General features: G+C 46.0%; 1 protein-coding gene and 2 long non-coding RNA genes across 3 annotated transcripts; 1 reads left to right on the forward strand and 2 right to left on the reverse strand.

The window, feature by feature from the left end:
- Window positions 1-15676: 15676 nt before the first annotated feature.
- On the reverse strand, window positions 15677-17340 carry LOC124670091. Its single transcript, XR_006992410.1, has 3 exons — window positions 17052-17340; window positions 16011-16951; window positions 15677-15701 (listed from the first exon to the last, which is right to left on the reverse strand). It is a non-coding gene; the product is annotated as an uncharacterized LOC124670091 (long non-coding RNA).
- Window positions 17341-17759: 419 nt separating this feature from the next.
- Window positions 17760-18872, reverse strand: LOC124670092. The gene is made up of 3 exons (XR_006992411.1): window positions 18745-18872; window positions 17977-18014; window positions 17760-17854 (listed from the first exon to the last, which is right to left on the reverse strand). It is a non-coding gene; the product is annotated as an uncharacterized LOC124670092 (long non-coding RNA).
- Window positions 18873-20234: 1362 nt separating this feature from the next.
- LOC124670093 (receptor-like serine/threonine-protein kinase SD1-7) lies at window positions 20235-23746 on the forward strand. Its single transcript, XM_047206600.1, has 7 exons — window positions 20235-21483; window positions 21921-22057; window positions 22115-22273; window positions 22368-22578; window positions 22696-22933; window positions 23034-23121; window positions 23293-23746. Exons 1-7 carry the CDS (start codon window positions 20250-20252, stop codon window positions 23593-23595), a joined length of 2370 nt encoding a protein of 789 aa, XP_047062556.1. The 5' UTR covers window positions 20235-20249; the 3' UTR covers window positions 23596-23746.
- The last annotated feature ends 1495 nt before the right edge of the window (window positions 23747-25241 follow it).

Genomic DNA, 25241 nt, shown 5'->3' on the forward strand with positions numbered 1-25241 from the left:
ACTATGAATTATTGCTTTATGAGTTAACTCTTATGCAAGACTTATTGATGCTTGTCTTGAAGTGCTATTCATGAAAAGTCTTTGCTTTATGATTCACTTGTTTACTCATGTCATATACATTGTTTTGATCGCTGCATTCACTACATATGCTTTACAAATAGTATGATCAAGATTATGATGGCATGTCACTCCGGAAATTATCCGTGTTATCGTTTTACCTGCTCGGGACGAGCGAAACTAAGCTTGGGGATGCTGATACGTCTCCGACGTATCGATAATTTCTTATGTTCCATGCCACATTATTGATGTTATCTACATGTTTTATGCACACTTTATGTCATATTCGTTCATTTTCTGGAACTAACCTATTAACAAGATGCCGAAGTGCCAGTTGCTGTTTTCTGCTGTTTTTGGTTTCAGAAATCCTAGTAACGAAATATTCTCGGAATTGGACGAAATCAACGCCCAGGGTCCTATTTTGCCACGAAGCTTCCGGAAGTCCGAAGAGGAGACGAAGAGGGGCCACGAGGGGCCACACCCTAGGGCGGCGCGGCCCCCCTTGGCCGCGCGGCCCTGTGGTGTGGGGCCCTCGTGCCGCCTCTTGACCTGCCCTTCCGCCTACAAATAGCCTCCATGACGAAACCCCCGAGCACCGAGAGCCACGATACGGAAAACCTTACCGAGACGCCGCCGCCGCCGATCCCATCTCGGGGGATCCGGGAGATCGCCTCCGGCACCTCGCCGGAGAGGGATTCATCTCCCGGAGGACTCTACGCCGCCATGGTCGCCTCCGGAATGATGTGTGAGTAGTCTACCCCTGGACTATGGGTCCATAGCAGTAGCTAGATGGTTGTCTTCTCCCCATTGTGCTTCATTGTCGGATCTTGTGAGCTGCCTATCATGATCAAGATCATCTATCCGTAATTCTATATGTTGCGTTTGTTGGGATCCGATGAATAGAGAATACTTGTTATGTTGATTATCAAAGTTATATCTATGTGTTGTTTATGATCTTGCATGCTCTCCGTTACTAGTAGATGCTCGGCCAAGTAGATGCTTGTAACTCCAAGAGGGAGTATTTATGCTCGATAGTGGGTTCATGCCTGCATTGACACCCGGGACGATGATGAGAAAGTTCTAAGGTTGTGTTGTGCTTGTTGCCACTAGGGATAAAACATTGATGCTATGTCCAAGGATGTAGTTGTTGATTACATTACGCACCATACTTAATGCAATTGTCCTGTTGCTTTGCAACTTAATGCCGGAGGGGGTTCGGATGATAACCTTGAAGGTGGACTTTTTAGGCATAGATGTAGTTGGATGGCGGTCTATGTACTTTGTCGTAATGCCCAATTAAATCTCACTATACTCATCATGATATGTATGTGCATGGTCATGCCCTCTTTATTTGTCAATTGCCCAACTGTAATTTGTTCACTCAACATGCTCGTTTATCTTATGGGAGAGACACCTCTAGTGAACTGTGGACCCCGGTCCAATTCTCTTTACTGAAATACAATCTACTTGCAATACTTGTTCTACTGTTTTATGCAAACAATCATCTTCCACACAATACGGTTAATCCTTTGTTACAGCAAGCCGGTGAGATTGACAACCTCACTTGTTTCGTTGGGGCAAAGTACTTTGGTTGTGTTGTGCAGGTTCCACGTTGGCGACGGAATCTCCGGTGTTGCGCCGCACTACATCCCGCCGCCATCAACCTTCAACGTGCTTCTTGACTCCTACTGGTTCGATTAAACCTTGGTTTCTTACTGAGGGAAACTTGCCGCTGTGCGCATCACACCTTCCTCTTGGGGTTCCCAACGGACGTGTCAACCACACGCATCAGGAAGCAACACCGGCGCAATCATGCTGCAAACAAACATTCGATACTGCCCTAACCTCCCCTAATCATGTTGACTGTCAACCTACTCCTGCTGCTCTATCGAAAACCCTAGTCTGGAATAGTCTGGTCTTCCGGGCCAGACAATAGCGGCATTGTGGTGTCGTTTTCTCTCTTGGGTGCATCGTTTGTGGAGCAGCACCAGTGGATAGAGGATGGAGGATGAGATGTCAAGCTATGCCTAGCCGACAGATGCTACGCTAAGTCATGCATGTTCAGCAGGTGCTACGTGCGACATATCTTTTATGGTGGTGTCGTCAACATGGCCGGCAAGAGCTATGCGAATCTCTGCCCTAAAAGTGGACCAGCGGTTCAATCGTGATGACGACTTATGAAATGAGTGCAAAGAGGCTCGCTAAAGATCTACTAAACTGGTTGTGTGCTCCTGTTTTCGTCCTAGAGTAACTCAAGAGTCAAGATACCGTCGGTTTTAGTTGGCGGGGCCTAGGCTGGTACATCTCGTGCAATTCATGGACCGACAACAATATTGGGCAGAGTAAAGCCCAGTGGACCTCAAAGCCTCAAGCCCACGTAATGTAAACCTGCCAGTCGGACTACCAAGGTAGCAACCGTTTGCCTCCGCCACCCTAGTACACTAGTCCCCACTCCCCACTACCTTAAAGCATCACTAGCAGTGCCCTCAAACTATCAAACCCTCAAATTAACTGCTCTTTTGAGGGTTGAGGCTGAAAGTTAGCGCGGAACAGAGCCCTCAAACCCATAAACCTTAAAAAAAACTGAAGGCCCAGCTCATTTTCCATCCCAACCTGCACAAACACATGTTGAGAGGCAAAAAAACACAGGGCCCTTCATATGGTCAACGGCGCGTCGTGGGAGGGAAATTTCCCTCAACCGCTCCTCCTTCCCTGCGCTGCCGCCGGCCCTCGTATGCCCGCCGCTGGCCATGGAGGCCCCGCCGACCCCCGCCCTGACCACCCCCGCCTCGCCACCGAATCCCGCGCCCGACCGCGGCTCGAGCGGCCCCGCGCATCCGCCTCCGGCCCCGGCCCCGAGCGCCGCCGTGGTGGCCGGTTGTTGGCGTCCGAAACCCACCGGCGAGTAGCGACGGGCAACACGTAGAGCCGGGAGGCTCCCAGAACTGCGGCTGGCCCTGGTCCCTCGAGCGACGGCCCGCAAAGCTCCGGCACGCACGTCTCGATGCTGGTGCAGGGCGTGCCACCCGACCTATACCTGGTCGGGAAGGTGATGGATTGCTTCGCTAGTTTCCTGCATGGCATACACGTAAACATTAAATACGAGCCTCGATTGGCTCTCGGGTTGTCTCGTGAATCGGCTCAAGGAGCCGATCCACCCATGATTCGTATGAGGTCTACGATCACATGGTGGTCCTGCTTGATCAATATAAAGCTAAAACGACCTACGACGATTTAGGGTTTTCACCGCATAATCGGAACATCCTACACGTGATTGAGCCCGGCAGCCACGCAAGATGATAATAAACCAGCCCTAGCTAAGGCCTAAAAACCAACATGGAGTTGATTCCGGAACATCTTATCTAGGGCTAGCAAACTACACCCTACGTGCTACTGGATCCTTCAACCCGTTTGCAAGGCCTAACTATGCAGATATTAAACTAATCCTTGAAGAACAAGGAGCAATCATAACAGATCGGATCTACTAAACACGGATCAAGCGAGGTGCCGCCCTTACACCTAAGATAGGTGTAAAGGCGGCTAGACGTCTAGGGATAGCATGAATCAAAGCATGTATAAAGGTAAAACAATGCTAACCCTAGCACATCTACGATAACTACGTTGCTCGCCATCAACAAGGCTTCAGCACGAGCAACGCATGAACAACGAATAAATGTATACTGCCTAGATCGCAAGATGCGATCTAGGCAGCATGATGCTTACCCGGAAGAAACCCTCGAAACAAGGGGTTGGCGATGCGCCTAGATTGGTTTGTTGTGAACGTGATTGTTGTCTTTCTCAATAACCCTAGATACATATTTATAGTCCGTAGACTTTCTAACGTGGGAATAATCCCAACCGTGTACGAGCCAAATTCTACCTAACCGACACGTATCCTACTATATTTACAGATACACGGGCAAACTAGCCCAAACTTTCGTGTACAAGGCCGATTCATGTATATCTTCCGTGTATATTCTTCAAGCCCATCTTTAATCACGGCCCACCTCTGATCCGGTCAAATTCTGGTGATAACACCGGTATGGTGGCCTCCACGCACGTCGGCGTGAAGAGGATGCGGGCGCACGTCCTCACAGGCCCACTGCCGCCGTCTCCCCCGCCCCGAGCGCCCCTGCCCCCGCCCCAGCACCCGCCCCGAAGAAGGACAACCTTGATTAAATGATCAAGACAAATGAGACATTGACATTGAAGGCATTGGAGATAAAACTCATTATCACCGAGTGACGAGGGATCACCTCGCCAATGCCTACGTATTGTAGACTAGGGTTTCGGGAGAGAGCGACGATGGAGATTCCGGGAGCGAGATTAGGCACACGACGTACCCAGCTTCGGGTCCCCTCGGTGGAGGATCCCTACGTGCTGCTAGCAATCCAGTATATGAGCATATGTATGTTTACAGGGTGTCGCCATAGGCGGATCTATGTTGTCTCTATTCTGTCTCTCTCTGTTGTCCTCCTTATTTCGGGTGTCCTGGCTAGCTTTATATATGCAACCAGCCTAGGGTTTTACAAGAGTCCTAGTCGACTACTTCTTTGGGTTGCCTTGTTGGGCCTTCTCCATATTGAGTCTTCTCCATATTGGGCCGAGCCGGGTATACTAATAATGGGTACCCGAAGGGTATGCCCATGTCAGTAGCCCCCGAGTTTATAGGGAAGTCGAAGACTTGCGTAGAAACTCCAAGCATAACCATCTCCGAAGTCGAAGAAAATACAAGGCGAGGTCCATGTCGTAGATCATGTGTAGCGTAGATGATGTCGACGTTTCTTGAAATTATCGGGTGCGCGACAGCGCTCCCGATGGGAGTAGCCCCCGAGCCTATGGGAAAGTGCTTGCACTTGGGCATAGACTCAAGTTGTACTACTCAATGAAGAACTTAACTATATTTCCGGAGAACTTGATGAAATCCATGTGCTCCCGATGGGAGTAGGCTCCACTCGAGTCGTAGAATCGAGTTGAGTCTACAAACCTTGATTGTCATAGATGCTGTCGAAGTTAATTTTCTATCGGGTGCGCGACCAGCGCTCCCGATGGGAGTAGCCCCCGAGGCTACAGCCAAGTGTTTGCACTTGGGTGTAGGCTCAACTTGCTTGTAATTGACTCCACAATTTTTCCTCTTTCTTATCGGGAAGGTGAACAATACTCTCGATAAGAGTAGCCCCGATCCTATGAGCAGGTGCTTGCACCTAGGCATAGGCTCAAGTTGTACTACTCGATAAATAACTTGGTGCGAGACCCTCTTTTTATCGACTCTAGTGCCGTTGCTATTTTTATTTGACATCCATATCTATATTGTACAGGGATAATGGTAATTGGGGCTAGTTCATCTGACGGATCAGGTACTAGTTAACTGCTCTAGTGGCAATCCGCAAAAACCTACTTCAAGATCACGTCCCTGGACATGATCTCGGGATACTGGTGTTAACTCGACAGGTGCCGCTTAAGGTCTTACCATTCTGTCGAGTCCCGGTCATATTTTATCGGGTACCTAACGCGTCAGTTAGGATTTTTCTTCGTATCTGTTGATACGGATAAAAGTAGCAGAGCGCAGTCTTTGGCGATGCCACGCCACACAGAACGGATCTGGGGTCTTACCTTCGCAGAGTTTTGCGGCATTCAGAAATTGTTCGCAACTTTGGCGTTCTGAGAATATTTTGTCAAGTGCCTTGTTCGGCTGATGCAATGACCCATTTTGCGGGTTTTTCTATTTTTCTCTCGGGCTTGATGAGACAGCCGAATATATTGGTTATTCTATATTGTCGGGTACATCACCGATGCTCTTGCTCGGAACAATATGTCGAGTCAATGGACCCGAAGATTTGTCCACCCCTCTTTTTTTTTTTTTTGGTTCCTCCTTCATGAAAATTTCGTCAAGTTCCTCCTTCAGGAAAATTTCTTCGGGTCCTCTTTGAGGACAATTCTTCGGGTCCTCCCTGAGAAAAAAATTTCGGGTCCTCCCTGAAGATAATTCTTCGAGACCACCTTGAGGATAATTCTTCGGGACCTCCTTGAAGGTAATTTTTCGGGACCTCCTTGAAGATAATTCTTCGGCACCTCCTTGAGGATAATTCTTCGGCACCTCCTTGAGGATAATTCTTCGGCACCTCCTTGAAGATAATTCTTCGGCACCTCCTTGATAATTCTTCGGCACCTCCTTGAGGATAATTCTTCGGCACCTCCTTGAGGATAATTCTTCGGCACCTCCTTGAAGATAATTCTTTGGGTCCTCCTTGAATAAAATTTCGTCGGGTTCTCTTTTGAAGAAAATTTTGTCGGGTTCTCTCACGATTTTATCGGGTTCCTCCCTGAAGAAGATTTCGCCGGGTGCTATTTTGATTTCGTCGGGTTCCTCCCTGAAGAAGATTTTGTCGGGTCCTGTTCTCTCTTGAAAACAATTTCGTCGGGTTCTCTCTTATATACTTTGAAATTTGCTGTCTCCTGCATAAATAAACAAACTTTTTCTATCTTTTCCTTGACTCTCTTTTTCGCATGCGGTGTCAGATGCTCGGATTCGATGATATGTAGAGTGAATATATACCGCGCAGCCCCCGAGTGTCGGGTGCGGTGAAATTAAATGATAATCAACTTTATGTGAAATAAAGGAACACTTAGCTTATTGGGCACGACGGAGTCGATGCGCGATGAGGTCTTTGAGTGCAGAAGTTGAGCGGAAGTAGAAACACCGAATTACCGAAAGTGGATACCACCAAATTGTTGATGAAGAGATAGCCGAGCCCCCGAGCACTGCTGGGGTGATGTCATGATTGTTGCTTAGACACGGTACCACAATTATAACCCAGGGAAAAGTCACTGTCAAGCCCCCGAGTATTTAGCCATGATGTCGAAATAAATTGATGGAGTCACGGCGTCATATTTGGTGAAGCCATTTAAGATGAAGCTATAGACAATAATATACGAAGATGAATCCCATATGAAGTATTTGAGATGAATCCATATTGAAGATTACGCCATTAAATATAGAGTATATATTGAAGAGAAATCCGCCGATATCATAGAGGATGAATCCATTGGCCCGAAGAATCCAGTAATAATCATAGAAGATGAATCCGCTGATATCATAGAAGATGAATCCATTGATCCGCAGAAAATAGTTCTAGTAGTAATCCATAGAAAGTGAATCTGTTGATATCAAAGAGGATGAATCCATTGAACCGAAGAATCCAATAGTAACCATAGAAGATGAATTCATTGAGCCGAAGAAAATAATTCCAGTATTAACCATAGAAGATGAATCCATTGACCCGGAAACGCATCGGGTAATATTGTATAAGAGTGAACCAATAATAACCCGAAGAAGATAAATCAAGTAAGCCGAAGAAAATAAATCCACTGTGCCGAAGAAGATAAATCCACTAAGTCGAAGAAGGTAATTCCACTGAACCGGAGAAAATATATCCAGAGCCGAAGGAAAAGAAATTCACCAAGTAACCGAGTATATATGTGGTAACGAAGAAATAGTGTAGCCCTAGTTGGGTGAATTTGTTGTAATAATGTAATGGTGAAACACCCGAGTATTCAAGTATTCTGGTGTGGCGATCGTAAATTATAATCGACTCTCGGAAGAGGAACACTTAGCTTTTTATCGGGCGCGGCGAAGCCGATGTGGAAGTAGATTGTCCGGAAGATGAAGTCGACGAAGCAGATGTACTTGATGCAGCGGAGCCGTGTGGCGTTTAGCCGAAATATTTGATACGGTGGAAGTAGTCGGCATGGAGGAGAGAATCATCGAGTTCGCGGTGGGCAAGCCCCCGAGCGAAGCGAGTGCGCGTGGCGAAGTAATCGGAACTTGTTCCGATCTGAAGTTGTACTGGAGCGCGAAAATCTGCGTGCAAATAACAGCACAAGCCGAAAAAATATTTGGCCAAATTTTTTTTACGAAGAGTAATTAATTGAAAAAATAGAACCTGATGGTATTTGTGTCGGATGGCGAGTAATGAATCCACGACAGGCGAGTCCACGATGGCGAGCCCCCGTGTGTGGCCAGTTCGCCAGGCGACGGCGAACAGGGTAGCACGACAAATAAAGTCGGCGCGGTTGAGCTTTGTCAGTCCTAATTTTTGTCAATCTTCAACTTTTAGCGAAGAACCTGAGAGGCCGCCCAAACTATGTGTATTCCTTTCCAATGTCCCGGCCACCTTTGAGGCAATCGACCATATTCCTGTAGTCCTCCAAAATAACGACTACCAGGTTGCGTCCATATTTCTTGGTACACTGCATCTTAGCATCAACTCAATATTTTCCATGATTATCTGAACATTGCTACTAGAGAAAGAGAGAGAGAGAAAAAAAAAATAGTGCTAACTGCATGCATATGTAAGTGCGAGAGATAATAATGCTACTTAGCTTTTGCTCTCTGCATATCAATCGAATCTTCAGCTTTTCTTGGAATCTGCGACACGATCGTTGTACTTCACTTGGTTTTGACCCTAGGAATCTAGGCAATACTGCCCACGCGCTCCTTCCTCGATCAAGACAAGCTGGCGGAGTCCAGCCTGATGTAAATTCCGCGCGACTCAGCCGCACACAAACCAGGTCGCCCGCAGATCGCGCGCCGTCGCCTCTTTGTCGACGTAGATTGAACACGCGCCGAAGAAAACGCACTCTAGATACTGAAGATGATGCGGGATCCCGCCCGGATAACAAAATCCAGTCATCGCAATCCCCACGGACGGCGCCAATTGACGAGGGATCACCTCGCCAATGCCTACGTATTGTAGACTAGGGTTTCGGGAGAGAGCGACGATGGAGATTCCGGGAGCGAGATTAGGCACACGACGTACCCAGCTTCGGGTCCCCTCGGTGGAGGATCCCTACGTGCTGCTAGCAATCCAGTATATGAGCATATGTATGTTTACAGGGTGTCGCCATAGGCGGATCTATGTTGTCTCTATTCTGTCTCTCTCTGTTGTCCTCCTTATTTCGGGTGCCCTGGCTAGCTTTATATATGCAACCAGCCTAGGGTTTTACAAGAGTCCTAGTCGACTACTTCTTTGGGTTACCTTGTTGGGCCTTCTCCATATTGAGTCTTCTCCATATTGGGCCGAGCCGGGTATACTAATAATGGGTACCCGAAGGGTATGCCCATGTCACCGAGGGAAAGAAAGAGGTGACGCTTGCATAGTTGGAAGCTGGGCGGGAAGATGCCAATCGGAAGGCCGAATTAGAGGAGAGGATGATCAAGCTCAAGGAAAAAAAGGCATGGAAAGAGATCATGGCCGAGGAGAAGGAGCAAATGATGATGTCTAAAAAGGACATGGATGAAGACCAATTGGCGTGGTGGAAGGAGACCAAGATGGACATCATGGAGAGGAAGAGGCTACTGTGTGGTGGTGGTGCGTCGTCTACTCTCCAAGGTGAGTCTTCGATGAGTGGTGGTGGCGATGGAGGTGTGGACAACTTCGCTTGAGTCACCGATGTGGTGGTGATGATGATCTTTTGCAAGGACAAAATGTTGAGTATGTGATGTAAAACTATGAACCATGCATCATTTATAATCATTTGCAAGTTTGTTTCATGATATGTGTGTTTCATGATTGTGTTTTGCTAATATCCATTTGCATATATTGTATGTTGCTGTCATTTTTGATGAAATCATGTTTTGAAGGTTTGAATGCCGGCGTGCAGATCAGTGCCCTCAAACCAACCCTCAAAACACCTTCAAATTCGTCTTTTCTCTGCCCTCAAATAGGCTTTAAGGGTTACCAGTTTGAGATCACTATCAGTGCCCTCAAACTGGTCAAGTCCTCAAATTAACTGCTTTTTTAGGGTTGAGGCCGAAAGTTGGCGCGGGACAGAGCCCTCAAACCCATAATCCCTCAAAAAAAAATTGGAGGCCCATCCCTCATTTTCCATTCCAACCTGCACAAACACAGGTTGAGATGCTAAAAACACAGGGCCCTTCATTTGGACAACTGCGCGTCGCGTGAGGGAAATTTCCCTCAACCGCACCTCCTTCCCTGCACCGTCGTCGACCATGGAGGCCCCGCCGGCCCCCGCCCCGAGCGTCCCCGCCCCACCGCCGAATCCCCCGCCCGGCCGCGGCTCGAGCGGCCCTGCGCAACCGCCTCCCGCCCCGCCCCCGCCCCGCCCCCGAGTGCCGCCGTGGTGGCCGGTATGGTGGCCTCCACACATGTCGGCGTGAAGAGGAGGCGTGCGCACGTCCTCATAGGCCCCGTCGTCGCTGTCTCCCCCGCCCCGAGCGCCCCCACCCCAGCACCTGCCCCGAAGAAGGACAAGCTTGATCAAATGATCAAGACAAAGGAGACATTGACATTGAAGACATTGGAGACAAAACTCATTATCACCGAGAGAAAGAAAGAGGTGAAGCTTGCACAGTTGGAAGCTAGGCGGGAAGATGCCAACCGGAAGGCCGAATTGGAGGAGAGGATGATCAAGCTCAAGGAAGCAAAGGCATGGAAAAAGATCATGACCGAGGAGAAGGAGCACATGATGATGTCTAAAATGGGCATGGATGAAGAGGCCAATTGGCGTGGTGGAAGGAGACCAAGGCGGACATCGCGTATAGGAAGAGGCTACTGCGTGATGGTGGTGCGTCGTCTACTTTCTAAGGTGATTCTCCGATGAGTGGTGGTGGTGACGAAGGTGTAGACAACTTCGCTTGAGTCTCCAATGTGGTGATGATGTTGATCTTTTGCAAGGACAAAACATTAATTATGTGATGTAAAACTATGAATCATGCATCATTTATAATCATTGCAAGTTTATTTCATGATATGTGTGTTTTATGATTGTGTTTTGTTAATATGTATTTGTAAACTAGTATAAATGCCCGTGCGTTGCCACGGGTCCTCAAAATGTTATTTCTCAATGCATATATATAATTCACAACTCACTATAAAAATTCAAAACAAATCAATGATATTATAATATACTACACATGATAATACCATTGTTTGAGACTTTGAGTATCTACTATTGTCAAATACCATGCCACATAATTCATGAGTTCTATATTGCTAACTTTTGAGCAATGGATCCCTGACTCTTTACTTTCAAAATGCACTCCCATCTGTGAATAACGCTAGCAAGTATATAGCAATTTAGCTAAATGCAAAGATGTAAAAAGGCATAAAAATCATGGAACATGAAAGATGATGCAAAACCTGAAAGGTGATCCAGAATGCAAAATGGCAAATGACTAATAGTGAATATATAATACCCATTAGTGGTAGTAGGATTACAATCAGCTTATTTTCAAGCCAGAGCATTAATGAACATGTCAGTATCATCATGTCACTTTTAAGAAAAATTTCAACAAAATATTAGACAAAACAGAGATGATATCACTTATGCTGCCATGGGTGAATTTCCTGCCCAAGGCAGGTGGTGCTGCCATGTGACACATCACACAGCCCTAGAACATGTGGCTCCTTTCCTCCTTGAGGTCCAACTTGTAAGCTACAATTAGGTTCTTAAGAATTATTGATTTTACAGATGACTTGCCCTTCACAGTTCACCTTCATATCTTCTTAACTCCCACGATCCAAGTTGCCAGATAAAGAGACATGACCTGCCACAAGAACTGGAACCAAAACTGAAACAAAAATGGAACGTAAATCAGTGGGATGGTGTATAGCACCTCATGCTGGTCTTTTGAAATTACACGACTAATATTATGAACTAAAATGAAATTGTCTGAGGAAGTCTACTGATAACTGAGTCTTATATATCTTGCGTTCTGCTTGCAGTAGTAATCTTTCTAAGTCTGAACTCATGGGTGATATTTCAAAATTTTAACATCTTTGCACCAAGATGAATAACCTAATATGTATGTTAAGGAAACATTTTCGTAGGGAAGTATAGGTCCGCTTGGCCATGCAGCCAAAAATCCGAGCAAAAATAGAGAAAAAAAGAAGAGACCATATATGCTTTCACAACAGTAATTTGGGACCGGTAGTTCAACAATTGTTGGCACTACTGCATCCTTTTGAGCCCAATTTTGCTGCTCATCCTCAGGTTGCAGGCGGGGCGGGTTCCGTCTGGCCGCTAAGCACCAAAGCGGGACAGCTCCATGTTTGTGGACTCTCGCGAGACTTAGAGCATCTCCAGCCATCTCCCCAGGAACGGCCTCAGTACCTTTTTTTTTATCCGGATGGATGAAAACGGTCCAGTCACTCCCCCAGCTTCTCATTTTCGTTCGGATTTAGGACTAAATCCGTCCGGACTCCCCAGGTCATCCTCAGTTTCCGGGGTGCAGCCGGGGATTCCGGATGGAGCAAACTCCGTGCTTTGGCCCGCGTGTCACCGAGATTAGCCAAAAACTGGGTGGCCGTGTGGAAGAAAACGGCTAAAAATCGTTGCTCCCCATGCCAAAAATACATCCAATCCGGATCAATTTTCATCCGAATTGTGCCCCGGGAGCCTCCAACGGCTGGGGATGCTCTTAGCGCGGGATAGTGCGGCAGGCCGCATTATCCCACGTACGTACAATTGTAAGTAGCTTGCTGGCTGATCGATCGGCAATCGCGGGTGTCAGTGCTGACCGCAGCTTGCGCTGATGTCTGTGGTTAGTTTCAACAAGAAAATGGCCCCTTCCGTTTGCCAGTTCATACATTTACAATATTTAGGTAACTATAAGTTTTTAGACCAGAGGGAGGGACCTGGACCTGGACCTGAACCAATACCACACAGCTTGCTTCTATGTTCAGTTGCTACAACATGACAACACCATGATTGCTACTTAATGAGTGGCTTGATCTCTTTCCCCGACGTCCTCTCCAACCGCTGAAGCCAGATCCGGCCTACCTTCGTCGCCCTATTCCCACCCCTGTTTGTCATGTAGGAGTTGGGGCTGCCGACGCCGTCGTGCCGCCATCCCCAAAGCTTCCGTACTCCTCCCTAAGCTTGTGTCAGTGGCCTCCATGGCCACGATGTCGTCCGCCTCCTCTCTGGCCACAACTGCTCTCGCCTCCTTCAGGTCGGAGCCTACCCCGTTAATGGGTGGCTCATGGTGGTGCGCTTTAAGGGCACCGCTCCAGCAAAGCCACCCCACACCCCTGCTTCCTTCACCAACTGGTCGCGTCCGTGGCCCAATCCGCGAGTTCGCCCCAGGTGTCCTTTCCGAGCCCTTGCATGCTAGGATGAGCTTCCTTCCGAGCATTGGATATCATTCTGGGAAGTTGATCTTTAGGGTCATTAGGAAGTTATCCATTCCTGTAGAATTAAGAGATATGAGTTGTATTAGTTTACATGATGTGCCACACTTAAAATATGAAGATAAACATGACATTTCACAACAAGCAGCATGAATTATCAGTTAATAATTGATAGTCTTGAAAATACATTAGGCCTCATCCCAACACACAAGGCGCATCCAAAACCTGAGGAAAACCATCCACCGACGACTCCGCTACCACATTGAAAAGCATACAAGCATCAAAGGAGTTAATAATGGATAGTCTTGAAAATACATTGGGCCATAGTCTGAAATGTTAATTTTGATGCATAGCTAAAATGGTTATTCAATCTAGTTTAAATTCATCTGGTATGTTAAAGATAAGTTTTTCCCATCTTGGGAATCAGGTAGAAGTTAGAAAATACAACTTCAGACTAAGAAGAAGGTAGGACAAAGGTACTCCCGCATAGAAATAATTATTTGCTACAAATCTACATATAAGAAGCATTAAACTACTGGATCCACATTTTACTACCGCAGATGCAGCTGTATGCTAGAAGTTACAGGGAACACTTGTAACCAAAATACGGAAGAAAAGAATGATGAAATAATTTTCAGGAGCATAAGTTGTTATCTTGGTGTAGCTGAATAGTCATAAGATTCGAATATGATATTCAGATTTCAGAATAATAGAATCATATCTTAGTTTCCAAAAAAGTGATATCTCCATGCTTCTAAAGGTCACATCATTGTAGCTATGAAAAAACACGAGTAAACGAAAGATTTAGGGACAGCAATACATCATGTGCTGCCATCAGTTAGCAACCTTCCACTGATTCCACAACTCCATGCGCATGCGTTTGGTACAACTGAACATATCCTAATTTTTTTTTTTGATCAAGAACCGGTCGTAATGAATCCTGCTAAATCTACTGTACCTACTAACCAGTAATAACCACAGCTGGAAATTTGGAATACAAGTTAGATCTAGCAGGGTTGTGATGCACATGCACAAAATCTGGAGAATCGAGCATGTACCTTGGACAGATGTTGGGTACTTCCGTTTGTAGCTGCAGCGACTCCTCAGATGCACTTTGTTCTTAGAGGAGAGGAAAGGGTGGAGAGAGGATGCAGGCCTCGCGGAAGTTGACAGCGATGAAACGCAGGCTGCAGTTGGCGAGGGAAGCGACGGAGGAACATTAGGCGGTGGAGGAACAAGTTCTCTGTCAAGGATTTAAGCAGGGCAGCCCTGAGGTAGAGATGGCGGCGGCGCCACTGTCGACCCTAGCTTCAGGAAGTCTGAGAAGGTTCTCAGAGAGGGAGGGGAGTCAGGGGAGAGGAAAGAGCAGGTCGGGGCCCCGGGTGTGGAGGCGGCGTCCGCGAGAGAGGGAGGTTCCGGGCTCTGGCCGTCGGGGAGATGGGAGCTTAAGTGAGATCTGAGAGCTACGCGGGCTTTTCGGTATTTGCGGCCTGTCGGTGGACAATGCGGAGTGACCGCTTCATCCCGCTAGAAACGAAGCGGTCGGCCCAGCGGAGTTTCGCGGGTGTATTTTGCGGGGCGGCCCAGCAGCGTAGGGGATATCCCGCCCCACTTGCAACCTGACTCATCCTGCAATTTCACAACATTGTTCAATCCATTAAATGGCCTCAAATATTATTATATTGCACTGCAGTATTGCAACAAAGCCAATTCAACTCATGTGGTCAATTCAAATAGCATAAAAAATCCTCATTTTAAGTGTATGTGCTGAAGTAATATGCTTCTCTTTAAACTCGTGAATTGCAAGTTGCACCATATTCAAATTTTATTATTGCCTTCTACGGATCATCTTGAAGAAGCCCTTCTTAGTAGCCATTTTAGAACACAAAATTATATGCATGTCTAGAAAAAATGCATTTAACCTTTTTTCCTTTTAACGCTATTAAGAAATTTCTCTTCATCATAAATTGGGAAGGGAGAGAAAACATAAATGTCAGTTAGTCCATCTGACATTACAACAGTTTGACCAAAACATAAATGTCAGTGAGTCCATCTGTACACTGACCTTTATCTCAGGGAAAACACATGCGTCTCCATAAATCTACTTTGAGTGACGTAGACAATAAGGCATGCATCATTGGAAATACTGAGGGATGTAGACACACCTGAGGTGCTTGCATATCACAATAGTAGTGCCACTGAGACCAAGCGGAGACGGGCAGGCACAGTCGACCAGAACCACCGTCCTCGCCTCCACCACCAAGCCCCCTTCCTCCTTCATCGTTAGTCGTCACCACCATGAGGATCCTACCTCCACATACATGCACAGATGCGCAACGAGCGTAGTCAGCTCCAAGTTAAGCAAATTTACGGTTAACCTAATTGATCGTGTTAATTTCAGTTAAGCAAAGCACCTACTTTTTAAGTATGATGACTGACTTTGTTTTGTTGTTGCTCCAAGTTTATATGGCAGGAGCTCTGTTGTTTAAACTGTTTCCAAAATGGAAGTAATTGTCATGTGCTAATGGGCCATGCGCCAGAGGTTACTAATTTCAAATTAAAAAAATCTAACAGAGAGAATCAAAAAGATATGGAAAAAATGGACAGAGAGACTGACTACCAAATGTGAGGAAACATTTACAGAGGTTAAATCATGACTTCAAATAGATTAGAGCAGTTTTCTTCTAGTTCAAAATCGACATGAACGAACAAATGAACGGATTCTTTTAGATTGGATTCTCTATTTGTAGGTCACGATCAGGTCCGTATCAAAGCAAAGGTGCCTGGAAATTAACCCACATTCTTACAAGCAGGGATCCTAGCCTAGGCCCTGAACTGAAACCTCACATGAGCCAGCTTCATTCATATGTATAGCCCTGCCTAGCCACAATATTACCAAGCTCAGCCAAACAATTATGAACAATACGGTTACAAAATAGAATATAAAAATAGAGTGGTCAAAGATCAAATCTGGTGCTATAGTATTGTATAGAAACAAACCTCGATGGGAATGTCCTGCATAGATCGTGCAATCCAAGAGGAGGAGAGATGCAAACCAACTTGGGTCTTCCACTTGTTGAAGATGACTCAAATCCATCAAGCAACATCCACTTGAGACCATATTATCGTTGATGCCTAAAATTTGACAAGTGAACCAATGACTACTCATCTCCCACCTGATTTGAGGTTTCAATAACAAACAAAAAAGAGACACGTTTTAAACTTCATGTGAGAAGAATCCTTGAAAAAATGCCAGACTTGCCACATGATGCTAAGATAATAAATCAAGACCATCACAATGCTAAAGAGTTGCAAAAACAACTTATTTAAGTATGTTGGAATAAAACCTTTCACACAGGTGTTCAACATGACGTTGTTGATTAACAATTTTCTCAAACTACATATGCACGAGAATTAATTACAAAAATACAATATCATGAAGAATTGCGCGTGTAAAAAATAGGAAAATTACTCGATCAAAAGATTATTCTACTTCAAATAAAAGTAATTTTTATGGTGAAACTTCTGAAGCAATAGATCAGTAGAATATTCTTGATCAAGTTCAAGGGATGCAGGTCAATATCAACACCAGTCACACAACAAATCCGTAAGTTATTAGGGCACACAATAACATTGATTTATTATTCATGGTACTAATGGACAACTAATTAGGCACGCCATTCTCAGCTCCGAGCCTTGCTGAATGCGCGGACTATGCTTGTGTAGGGGGCGCAGTGTCACTGCCATGGAAATAATAACTGTAAGCAACAAAAGAAGAAATGGAAGAAAGCTAATATTTCAACATCATGGAATACCAATGAAGGGCAAGTGCCTGCGCACCAAGAGATATCTCCAGAAGTGTACACCACGAATAATCAACAGTAAGCACCTATGACATCACGTATTACTAACATTTAAGGCGACGATTAATGTGTGAAAATAGAATACACATTTAAGATCTTACTGAACATGATCCTTATATTGAAGTCGTTTTTGAGCACACGCATCACCATTGTTGCCAGAAAGCCAGTCAAGAGAAGTACCTTTACACAGGAGTTAATCATGAAATACCGATGAAAGGCAAGTGACCAAGACGGGCACAAGCTCGGCGAAAAGCGAGTCCTTCAGCCTTCTGAACATGATCTCCAAAGCTTGTATACTCAACAGCTGAAAAGAGACATATCCAAATAGTTGTTACTTAGCTCTGGCCCTTGCTAAGAAAACAGACATACATTTACAATAGTTTAGATTCGGTCATCAACTGGATATAGAACACTTGAACTATTAGTTAATGTGACAAAAAAAACACTGAGATGAGCTTGTGTCAACAATGGAACATTGAGTGATAGTAGGATCCTCACTTCGTCATGTCCACATAGAAGTACTATGATCCATTTAAACATTTTCCATATGCATAGTACATGATCAACTAACTATATACACTGAAACTCTGAGTAATATTGTAATAAAAAAGAGTAGCGTAAACCCAAACAGATCCAGAAAATAGAGCCAAATGCAAAACCATTTCTGATGACAAGAAAAAGTTACCTCAACATCAGTTCCATGGAGGGTCAGATGATAGATAACATATACAAATTTCCAATCAGATGAGTAGATGACGTTGTGAACCACCCCAAACCATTCTGCCAAGGATTACAAAATGGTAGAATAAAATTAGGGAATGCAGTTTCTCAACAGTTGGCCTGCATTGAACTTAAGCCCTCCTCAAGAGGGCACATAAATTATACTACCACCAGAATGTTACCAGGAGCATGCATATTCAGAATTTTGTTGACGATGTGCCTGCAAGAGGCATCAACAATGAGATCCCAAACCCGCAAAATTCAAAAATACATATATAACTTGTAAGTTCATACTACATGAATTGAAGCAAAGAATGGTTAAATTAACAATGAGCTTGCCAAGCAGGCTTCTAAGGATATCAGGAGAAACAAACAAACACGATAAGATGCAATGCCCAATTTATTTTTCCGCTCAAAAATTATCTCTGGTTATTTTAACACAATGGTCAATCTATAAACTGAAACACATATGCTATTCATTATTTTAATACATATTCAAGTGATGACAATAGAAGTGCCCATTGATGGCGTGATCACAATTTTCCAATAGAAACACGATTATATTTCGTCCTAATTAGACATGCAGCAGCATCCTGGTAGATTTTACCTCTACAGGGTAAATCACCAACTCCAACACTGAAAACAGAACAGGTGCAGACCAACACTTAAGATGCAATTCCATTTCAAGGAACGATAGAACATGAGATCAGAGTAGTTAACATATATAAAGTTTTTGTGCAGTCTAAGGGTTTATTTGACCGACTCCACGAATCCACCCATTAGAGCACAGTAAAATAAACAGCGTAGTATGTATTTGTCCTCAAGGGCACTGCTCCAACATAACCTAATTCATTCTAGAAACAAGCATGAATCCGCAAATTAACTACCGCCATATGCAACAAAAGGTGTAGAGTCTACGTGAATGATTAGTTGTGATCGAGGGAGCTCACCATGGGTGGGATATACTTGAGGGCGCATCCAGTGTCCTCAAGACGCGTCTTCAGGAAGGAGTCGGGAGCCCACTTCCAGATCTCCCGAGGACATCGGCGAGCGGATTGCTGATGCTCTCGATGGGGGCGACCTCCCCGCTCGCCGGCGATGTCGTCCTCCGAGTCCGACATGGGCTCTGGATGCGGCGCACACAACGACGCGCGGGCCTTCCGACAAAGGTACTGCTAGCGGGGATCTGTGAGCCGGTGGAGATGGGGTGATGGCCAGGGCGGTGGACGGACTCGGGGTGGAGCTGGAGTTGGAGATCCTCGTTGCAAGATAGGCGAGAATGGCGGCGTTGGAGATCCGAGCGGTGGCTGGGGTTCACGATGGAGCAGGGAGCCAGGGACTGCGCGAGGGTTAGAGGAAGGGGGCGTTGGACAAAAGGTTTCATTGGGCCTGACCCATGTGGAGAGGACGGACGAGGAATCGACGACGAAAGGAAATGACGAAGCAGATCACATTATAACTACGAAACGTATTGACGTACTGTGGATGGCAGATGGCAGAATAAGGAACCTATTTAGTCTTTTTAAGTAGTAGAGATATTGTATGTTAATGTTTTTTTTTGATGAAATACTGTTTTGAAGGTTTAAAGGCCGGTGTAGATTTGCGTCCGTCGTTTTGGGCTTTAAAATGAAGTTTTCTCGGCCCTAGTGATGTTCTTACCCCGCTCGCCGCAATCCCCGCTGCCGCCGCCGCCGTCACGCCGCAGTTCCAGCTACTGCCGCCGCCGGCTCGCCGCAGTTCCCGTTGCTGCCGCCGGTCCGTTAATGAAGCTACGGTCGCTATACGCGTCTCCGGCTCCTCGTATTTCTTCAATTCCCCTCCCGTACAAGGCGGCCATAGCACGCGGTACCGTCAGGCCCGTCAACTCATCGCGCCGTCGCGGACATCCTCGGCTAATTCCGCCCGACCCCCCACCTCCAGTTCGGAAATTCCCGGCGCGCTGGCCGTCCGCGTTCGTCCCCTGCCCGCGCTCGTGGCCGCGACTACCCCGTCGGAGCCGGACCTGACGGTAACCCGTTCATCATAGCACTCATTTCGCCATTTTGTGCACTTGTCAATCCACGCTTTCGGCGAGTCGGCAACGATGCTGAAATCTGGGTATATTCCCTTTGTCGAAAAAGTTCTGGATATTTCTGCACCTGACACAATGTCCTAACTACCAGATTTATACCCATGACGACGATGTACATTTATGCCCATGACGACGCCGGCCATCCATGGCTGCCAGTGGGGAGACCTCAGTTCTTAGGTGTATGTGATGCAGTCAACACAGTCATGTTCCAGAAGAGACAGGAGACCAGTAGCAGTTTGCTGTCTTTCAGCCTGAGAATATATCTGTCATGCTGCTGTGGCTAGCACAAAAGTGGCAGGGAGCGGCGTTTCAGCTCCAAGCAAAACATCCAAAGCATTTCCATGCCACTCTTCTCAAGCATATGTGGAGGAAAGCTAAATCACCATGACTCTCCTCCTACTTTTTATCCTCCTAGTATCGATTTGTTTCTGCAAATCCGATGACCGCCTAACACATGCAAAGCCACTCTTACCTGGGGACAAGCTCGTCTCAAACAATGGCGTCTTCGCTCTTGGTTTCTTCTCCCTGGAAAACTCCACTGCAGATTCATATGTAGGCATATGGTACCACGACATCCCAGAGCGGACATATGTGTGGGTGGCCAACCGCGACAACCCAATCAGCAGCAGCTTGTCCGGGAAGTTGGTTCTGACCAACAGCTCTGACCTTGTCCTGTCAGATTCCAAAGGACGTATCCTTTGGATGACGGCGAACAACGTCACCATCGGGGGTGATGGAGCTGTGGCACTGCTGCTTGACACTGGCAACTTTATCCTCCAGTCGCGGAACTTCACGCAGATATGTCAGAGCTTTGATCATCCCACAGACACCATGCTCCCTGGCTTCAAGTTATGGGCGAACTACAAGGCCCACACAGCAGTACGCATCGTTGCTTGGAAGGGTCCTCAAGACCCGTCCACTGGAAAATTCTTCCTCAGTGGTGACCCTAGCACGGGACTCCAGATCCTTATATGGCGTGAGACAAGCCTGTACTGGCGTACTGGGTTGTGGCACGGTGCATCAGCCTCGGACAACAACGGATACACTTGGTCCCAAATCGTCGACGATGGGGAGGAGATCTACTTAACGTACAACACAAACAATAACTCGGATAGATCACACTTGAAGCTGGACTACACGGGCGACATGATGCTCAGGATCTGGATTAACCTTTCATGGGTTGTTTTGTTCAAGCTCCCAGGTAAAGGCTGCCGCCATTATGGCTCTTGTGGGCCGTTTGGTTACTGTGATAGCACAGTGTCCACCCTGAAATGCAAATGCCTCGATGGGTTTGAGCCGGCGGATGGCTCCAGTGACAACTTCTCGACAGGATGTGTGAGAAAGGAAGCCCTGAGATGCAGCGGCGACCTGTTCTTTACCTTCCCAAGGATGAAGCTCCCTGACAAGTTTGTCTATGTCAGGAACAAAAGCTTCGAGGAGTGCACTGCTGAGTGTGACCGCAACTGCTCCTGCATCGCGTATGCTTACGCCAACTTGAGTAGTATCCTTGCGACTAGTGGCCCATCAAGATGCTTGATCTGGATAGGGGAGCTTGTTGACTTAGAGAAGGACAGCGTAATTGGGGAAAACATGTACCTTCGACTTGCTGGCTCTCCTGGTATGTATTCCATGGCTTGATTTGTTCTTTTGACCTGTAGTGACATTGGTGCCTCAGTATGTATGCTGTGTCACCTCTCTCAAGAGATCTTGACAGGAACAACCTGCACGTGAAATGATTAACTCTGATTTTTTCTATCGGGGACATATAATTGTTATTATTGAATAAACTCATCAGTTGGCATTTCTTCCAGACTTGCCTCAGTTTGCTAATTGCTCATCTCACACATTTATAATACTAGCTAGCCAGTTACTTTTGGTGTATGCAAATACTTATATTTTTAACAAAATCTGCAACTTTATTTTGAGATGCATTTTTAGTATATGTTTTGGTATTACATGCAAGTACATGGATATATTTTACTCACTGAGGAAAGGTAAATGCTTACTCTCACAAGCTATGCCTGAATCTTGATGCAGTACTCTTTTCCTTCACAGGATATGTTTCTGCAGTAAAAAACAAGAGCGGTGTCGGTGTGGTATTGAAGATTGTAATCTCAGTTATATCATTCCTTCTGATAGTCTCATGCATATATCTTGTCGTCATATGCAAGCCAAGAGGTAGAACCAGGAATATCAGTTTCCTGTAATAGTGGTGAGTGTTGACATTACTGATATATCTGTAGGGGTACAAGGAAACACTGAGAAGACCAGAACTTGGACACTTGAGGACTTCGCAAGAAGTCTGGGATCAAATGTTGGAATTCCGGTCCATTAGGTTAGAAGACATCTCCGCTGCAACAAATAATTTCCATGACAGCAACATACTTGGAAAAGGAGGATTTGGAAAAGTCTATAAGGTTGTATAAAACTTTGACCTTATCAACTAAAATCTGTATAATTACCTCTGGGTTAATTTATTTCAATAATGATGAATTGACACAGGGAACGCTGGAACAGGGAAAGGAAGTTGCCGTTAAAAGGCTAAGCCAGGGTTCTGAGCAGGGGATAGAGCATTTTAGAAATGAAGTGGTTCTTATTGCCAAGTTACAGCACAAGAATCTTGTTAGACTTCTTGGCTGCTGTATTCACGAGGATGAGAAGCTGCTTATTTATGAATACTTGCCCAACAAAAGCTTAGACAAGTTTCTTTTTGGTATATTCTACTCACATACTTTAGAAAGTAATATTGAATTGAGAAAATAAACTTGTTTTCCTGAACAGCATACTAGATGCCCTGCACTCATATACGCCCACATCCTGTTCTTGGCAGATACTGAAAGGAAGTCTATGCTTGATTGGCCAAGAAGGTTCAGCATAATCAAAGGGGTAGCTAGAGGACTTCTATATCTGCATCAAGATTCGAGAACAACGATAATCCACAGAGACCTCAAACCAAGTAACATCCTGCTAGATGCAGAGATGAACCCGAAAATATCAGATTTTGGAATGGCAAGGATCTTTGGAGGCAACGATCAACAGGAAAGTACTAAACGAGTTGTTGGGACGTAGTAAGCAAACTTTCCACTAACTCTTGATTTGAAATTTTTATTTATATATGCCTAAAATAACTCAAACAACACATGCTTTCTTCTGAAATGATTAAAACAGCGGTTACATGTCACCTGAGTATGCGATGGAGGGCATTTTTTCCGTCAAGTCTGACATCTACAGCTTTGGTATTTTGGTACTGGAGATTGTGAGTGGATTAAAGATAAGCTCACCACATCATCTTGTGATGGACTTCCTAAACCTCGTATCATGTGTAAGTGTTACCTTGCCGCATTATGAGATGCTCCAGCTTCTGGAAATTCAACCAGAAATATGGTATTAGCAAATATAAATTACGAACTTTGGCGTGATGTTTCAGGCATGGAACTTGTGGGCTGAGGGAAAAGCAAGGGATTTCGTGGACGCATCAGTTACAGAGAGCTATTCACTTGATGAAGTATCAAAGTGCATCCACATTGGGCTCCTGTGTGTGCAGGACAGCTCCAGTGCTAGGCCGCTCATGTCGTCGGTCGTGTCCATCCTGGACAGTGAAGCTATGCCGCGCGCCCTTCCGAAGCAACCTATGTATTTTGCACAGATAAATCGCGAAACTGAGGAGGCGAGAGAAGACGTGGAACACTCTGTCAATGGACTGAGCCTTACGGCTGTAAAAGGGCGCTAGCCGGGTAGCCTAGGATCTCAAGCTTGAGAGTTGAGAGCCTAGTGATTCATAAATTTGCTACATATCAAGTGAGATTACAGATATTGAAAAGAATGTAAACCTTTCCTGTAATATCTGTAATCTATCCGGTTAGTAAGAGAGGGGACCCGTATGTATTGGTACCATCTATCTGGTTTTCTGTGCTAATTGCAAGATGGAAAGCAGGGAATTACCTGGACATAGTGCTTGAACTGCCTTCGCAAAAAAAAAAAATAGTGCTCGTCTCCGTTTTTTTTTTTTGACCGGGTGGGCTTACGCAGGCCGGAACAACTTTATCTTCAGCCGTTGGCGCTCCCTACGGCTAAGGATTGGATGAAACTTTCGATCGGGAGCACCGAAGTTTCAGCGTCTTCTTGGTAGACGCCCGGTGTTTGGCGTTTTTCAGAAAAACCATCCCTGGCAGCTAAATATCCAGCACCGTTCGGCGAATTTGATCAGTTTTACCAACATTTGCCGCTTTGACCGCCCCGTCCCCGCTCCGGCAAGCTGTGCATCTGTCCCGGCCGCCCAGAGTGGGTGCGGCACTGCCAGCCGAAGTAGGGATGAGGGTGGGCATGCTCGTATGGAACAAGGACGGGGACATGGCGGCAGGGCGGGACGGGGGCGGCCGCGCGCGGAAGCAGCGGGGACGGGCACGCACACACGCACGGCTGGACGGAGCGAAGGCCGGCATGGGGTGGCGGGCGGCGGGAAAGCGCGGCCGTGCGGGGCAGGCTGGAGGGCGTCCGAGCGGGGCAGAGGGGAGGCGGCAGGCACGGCTCAGTCTCATGGGAAGAAGATGAACAGGGGAAAAAAGAAAAAATAGTAGTATTCTTTTTATTAAGGAAATACTACGTAGTATGTCTTTTTACATTACTACTATAAGGGAGTTGTTCCGACTTCTCACTTTTTCGTGACGAAAATTAGAGTAAAATACACCCACGGTAATTGTACTTGTCCAACAATGTCACTTTGGTCACTGTATTCAGGAAACTCGAAGATACAATTACTCAGTATGACAGAGCTTGTCAATACGGTCACCATGTCCACACGGGCGTACGTATTCGTGCCGACGTGGCATAAGCTGACTCTTTAACCGCGTGTAATTTTGCATTTAGGACACTGATTGGGCGCAAAACTGGGCAATGCTTGGGCACGAAACGTGGCAGTTGACGTTTTTCCAGTTGGGTACAAAACGTGGGCATCTTCCTCCCGTGCCGGACAAACAAAGCAGCAAAGGAACAAGTAGAGGAGGCTTCGGCTGGGATGATCGGCACCGATCCTGGCGATCTTGTTCGCAGGCCGACGGAGGAATCAAAGGGACGGGCGACGACCATCCATGGTCCCTGTTCGTCGACTTGACGGAACCCCTCCACCGTTGTATGGTGAGCTCTGGAATTCGAATTTTTCCTGTTCAGATAAGTTGTCTATCTAGATGTTCTTAAGGTGATTACGGGCTGGTATTGTGTTTTTGAGACAAATTAATTATTGTTAGGTTGTAGGGTTTTAGATTTGATGTGTTCTGTTGAATAAATAAATGGGCTCTTTTGTTTCCTGTGATTTTGTAGACCACAACGATGGCAAGTATAAATTCAGTCACGGCATAAATCATGGAGGTTTTTTTCTCG

The sequence above is a fragment of the Lolium rigidum genome, chromosome 7 (genome assembly GCF_022539505.1).
Source record: "Lolium rigidum isolate FL_2022 chromosome 7, APGP_CSIRO_Lrig_0.1, whole genome shotgun sequence".
Classification (NCBI taxonomy): Eukaryota; Viridiplantae; Streptophyta; class Magnoliopsida; order Poales; family Poaceae; genus Lolium; species Lolium rigidum.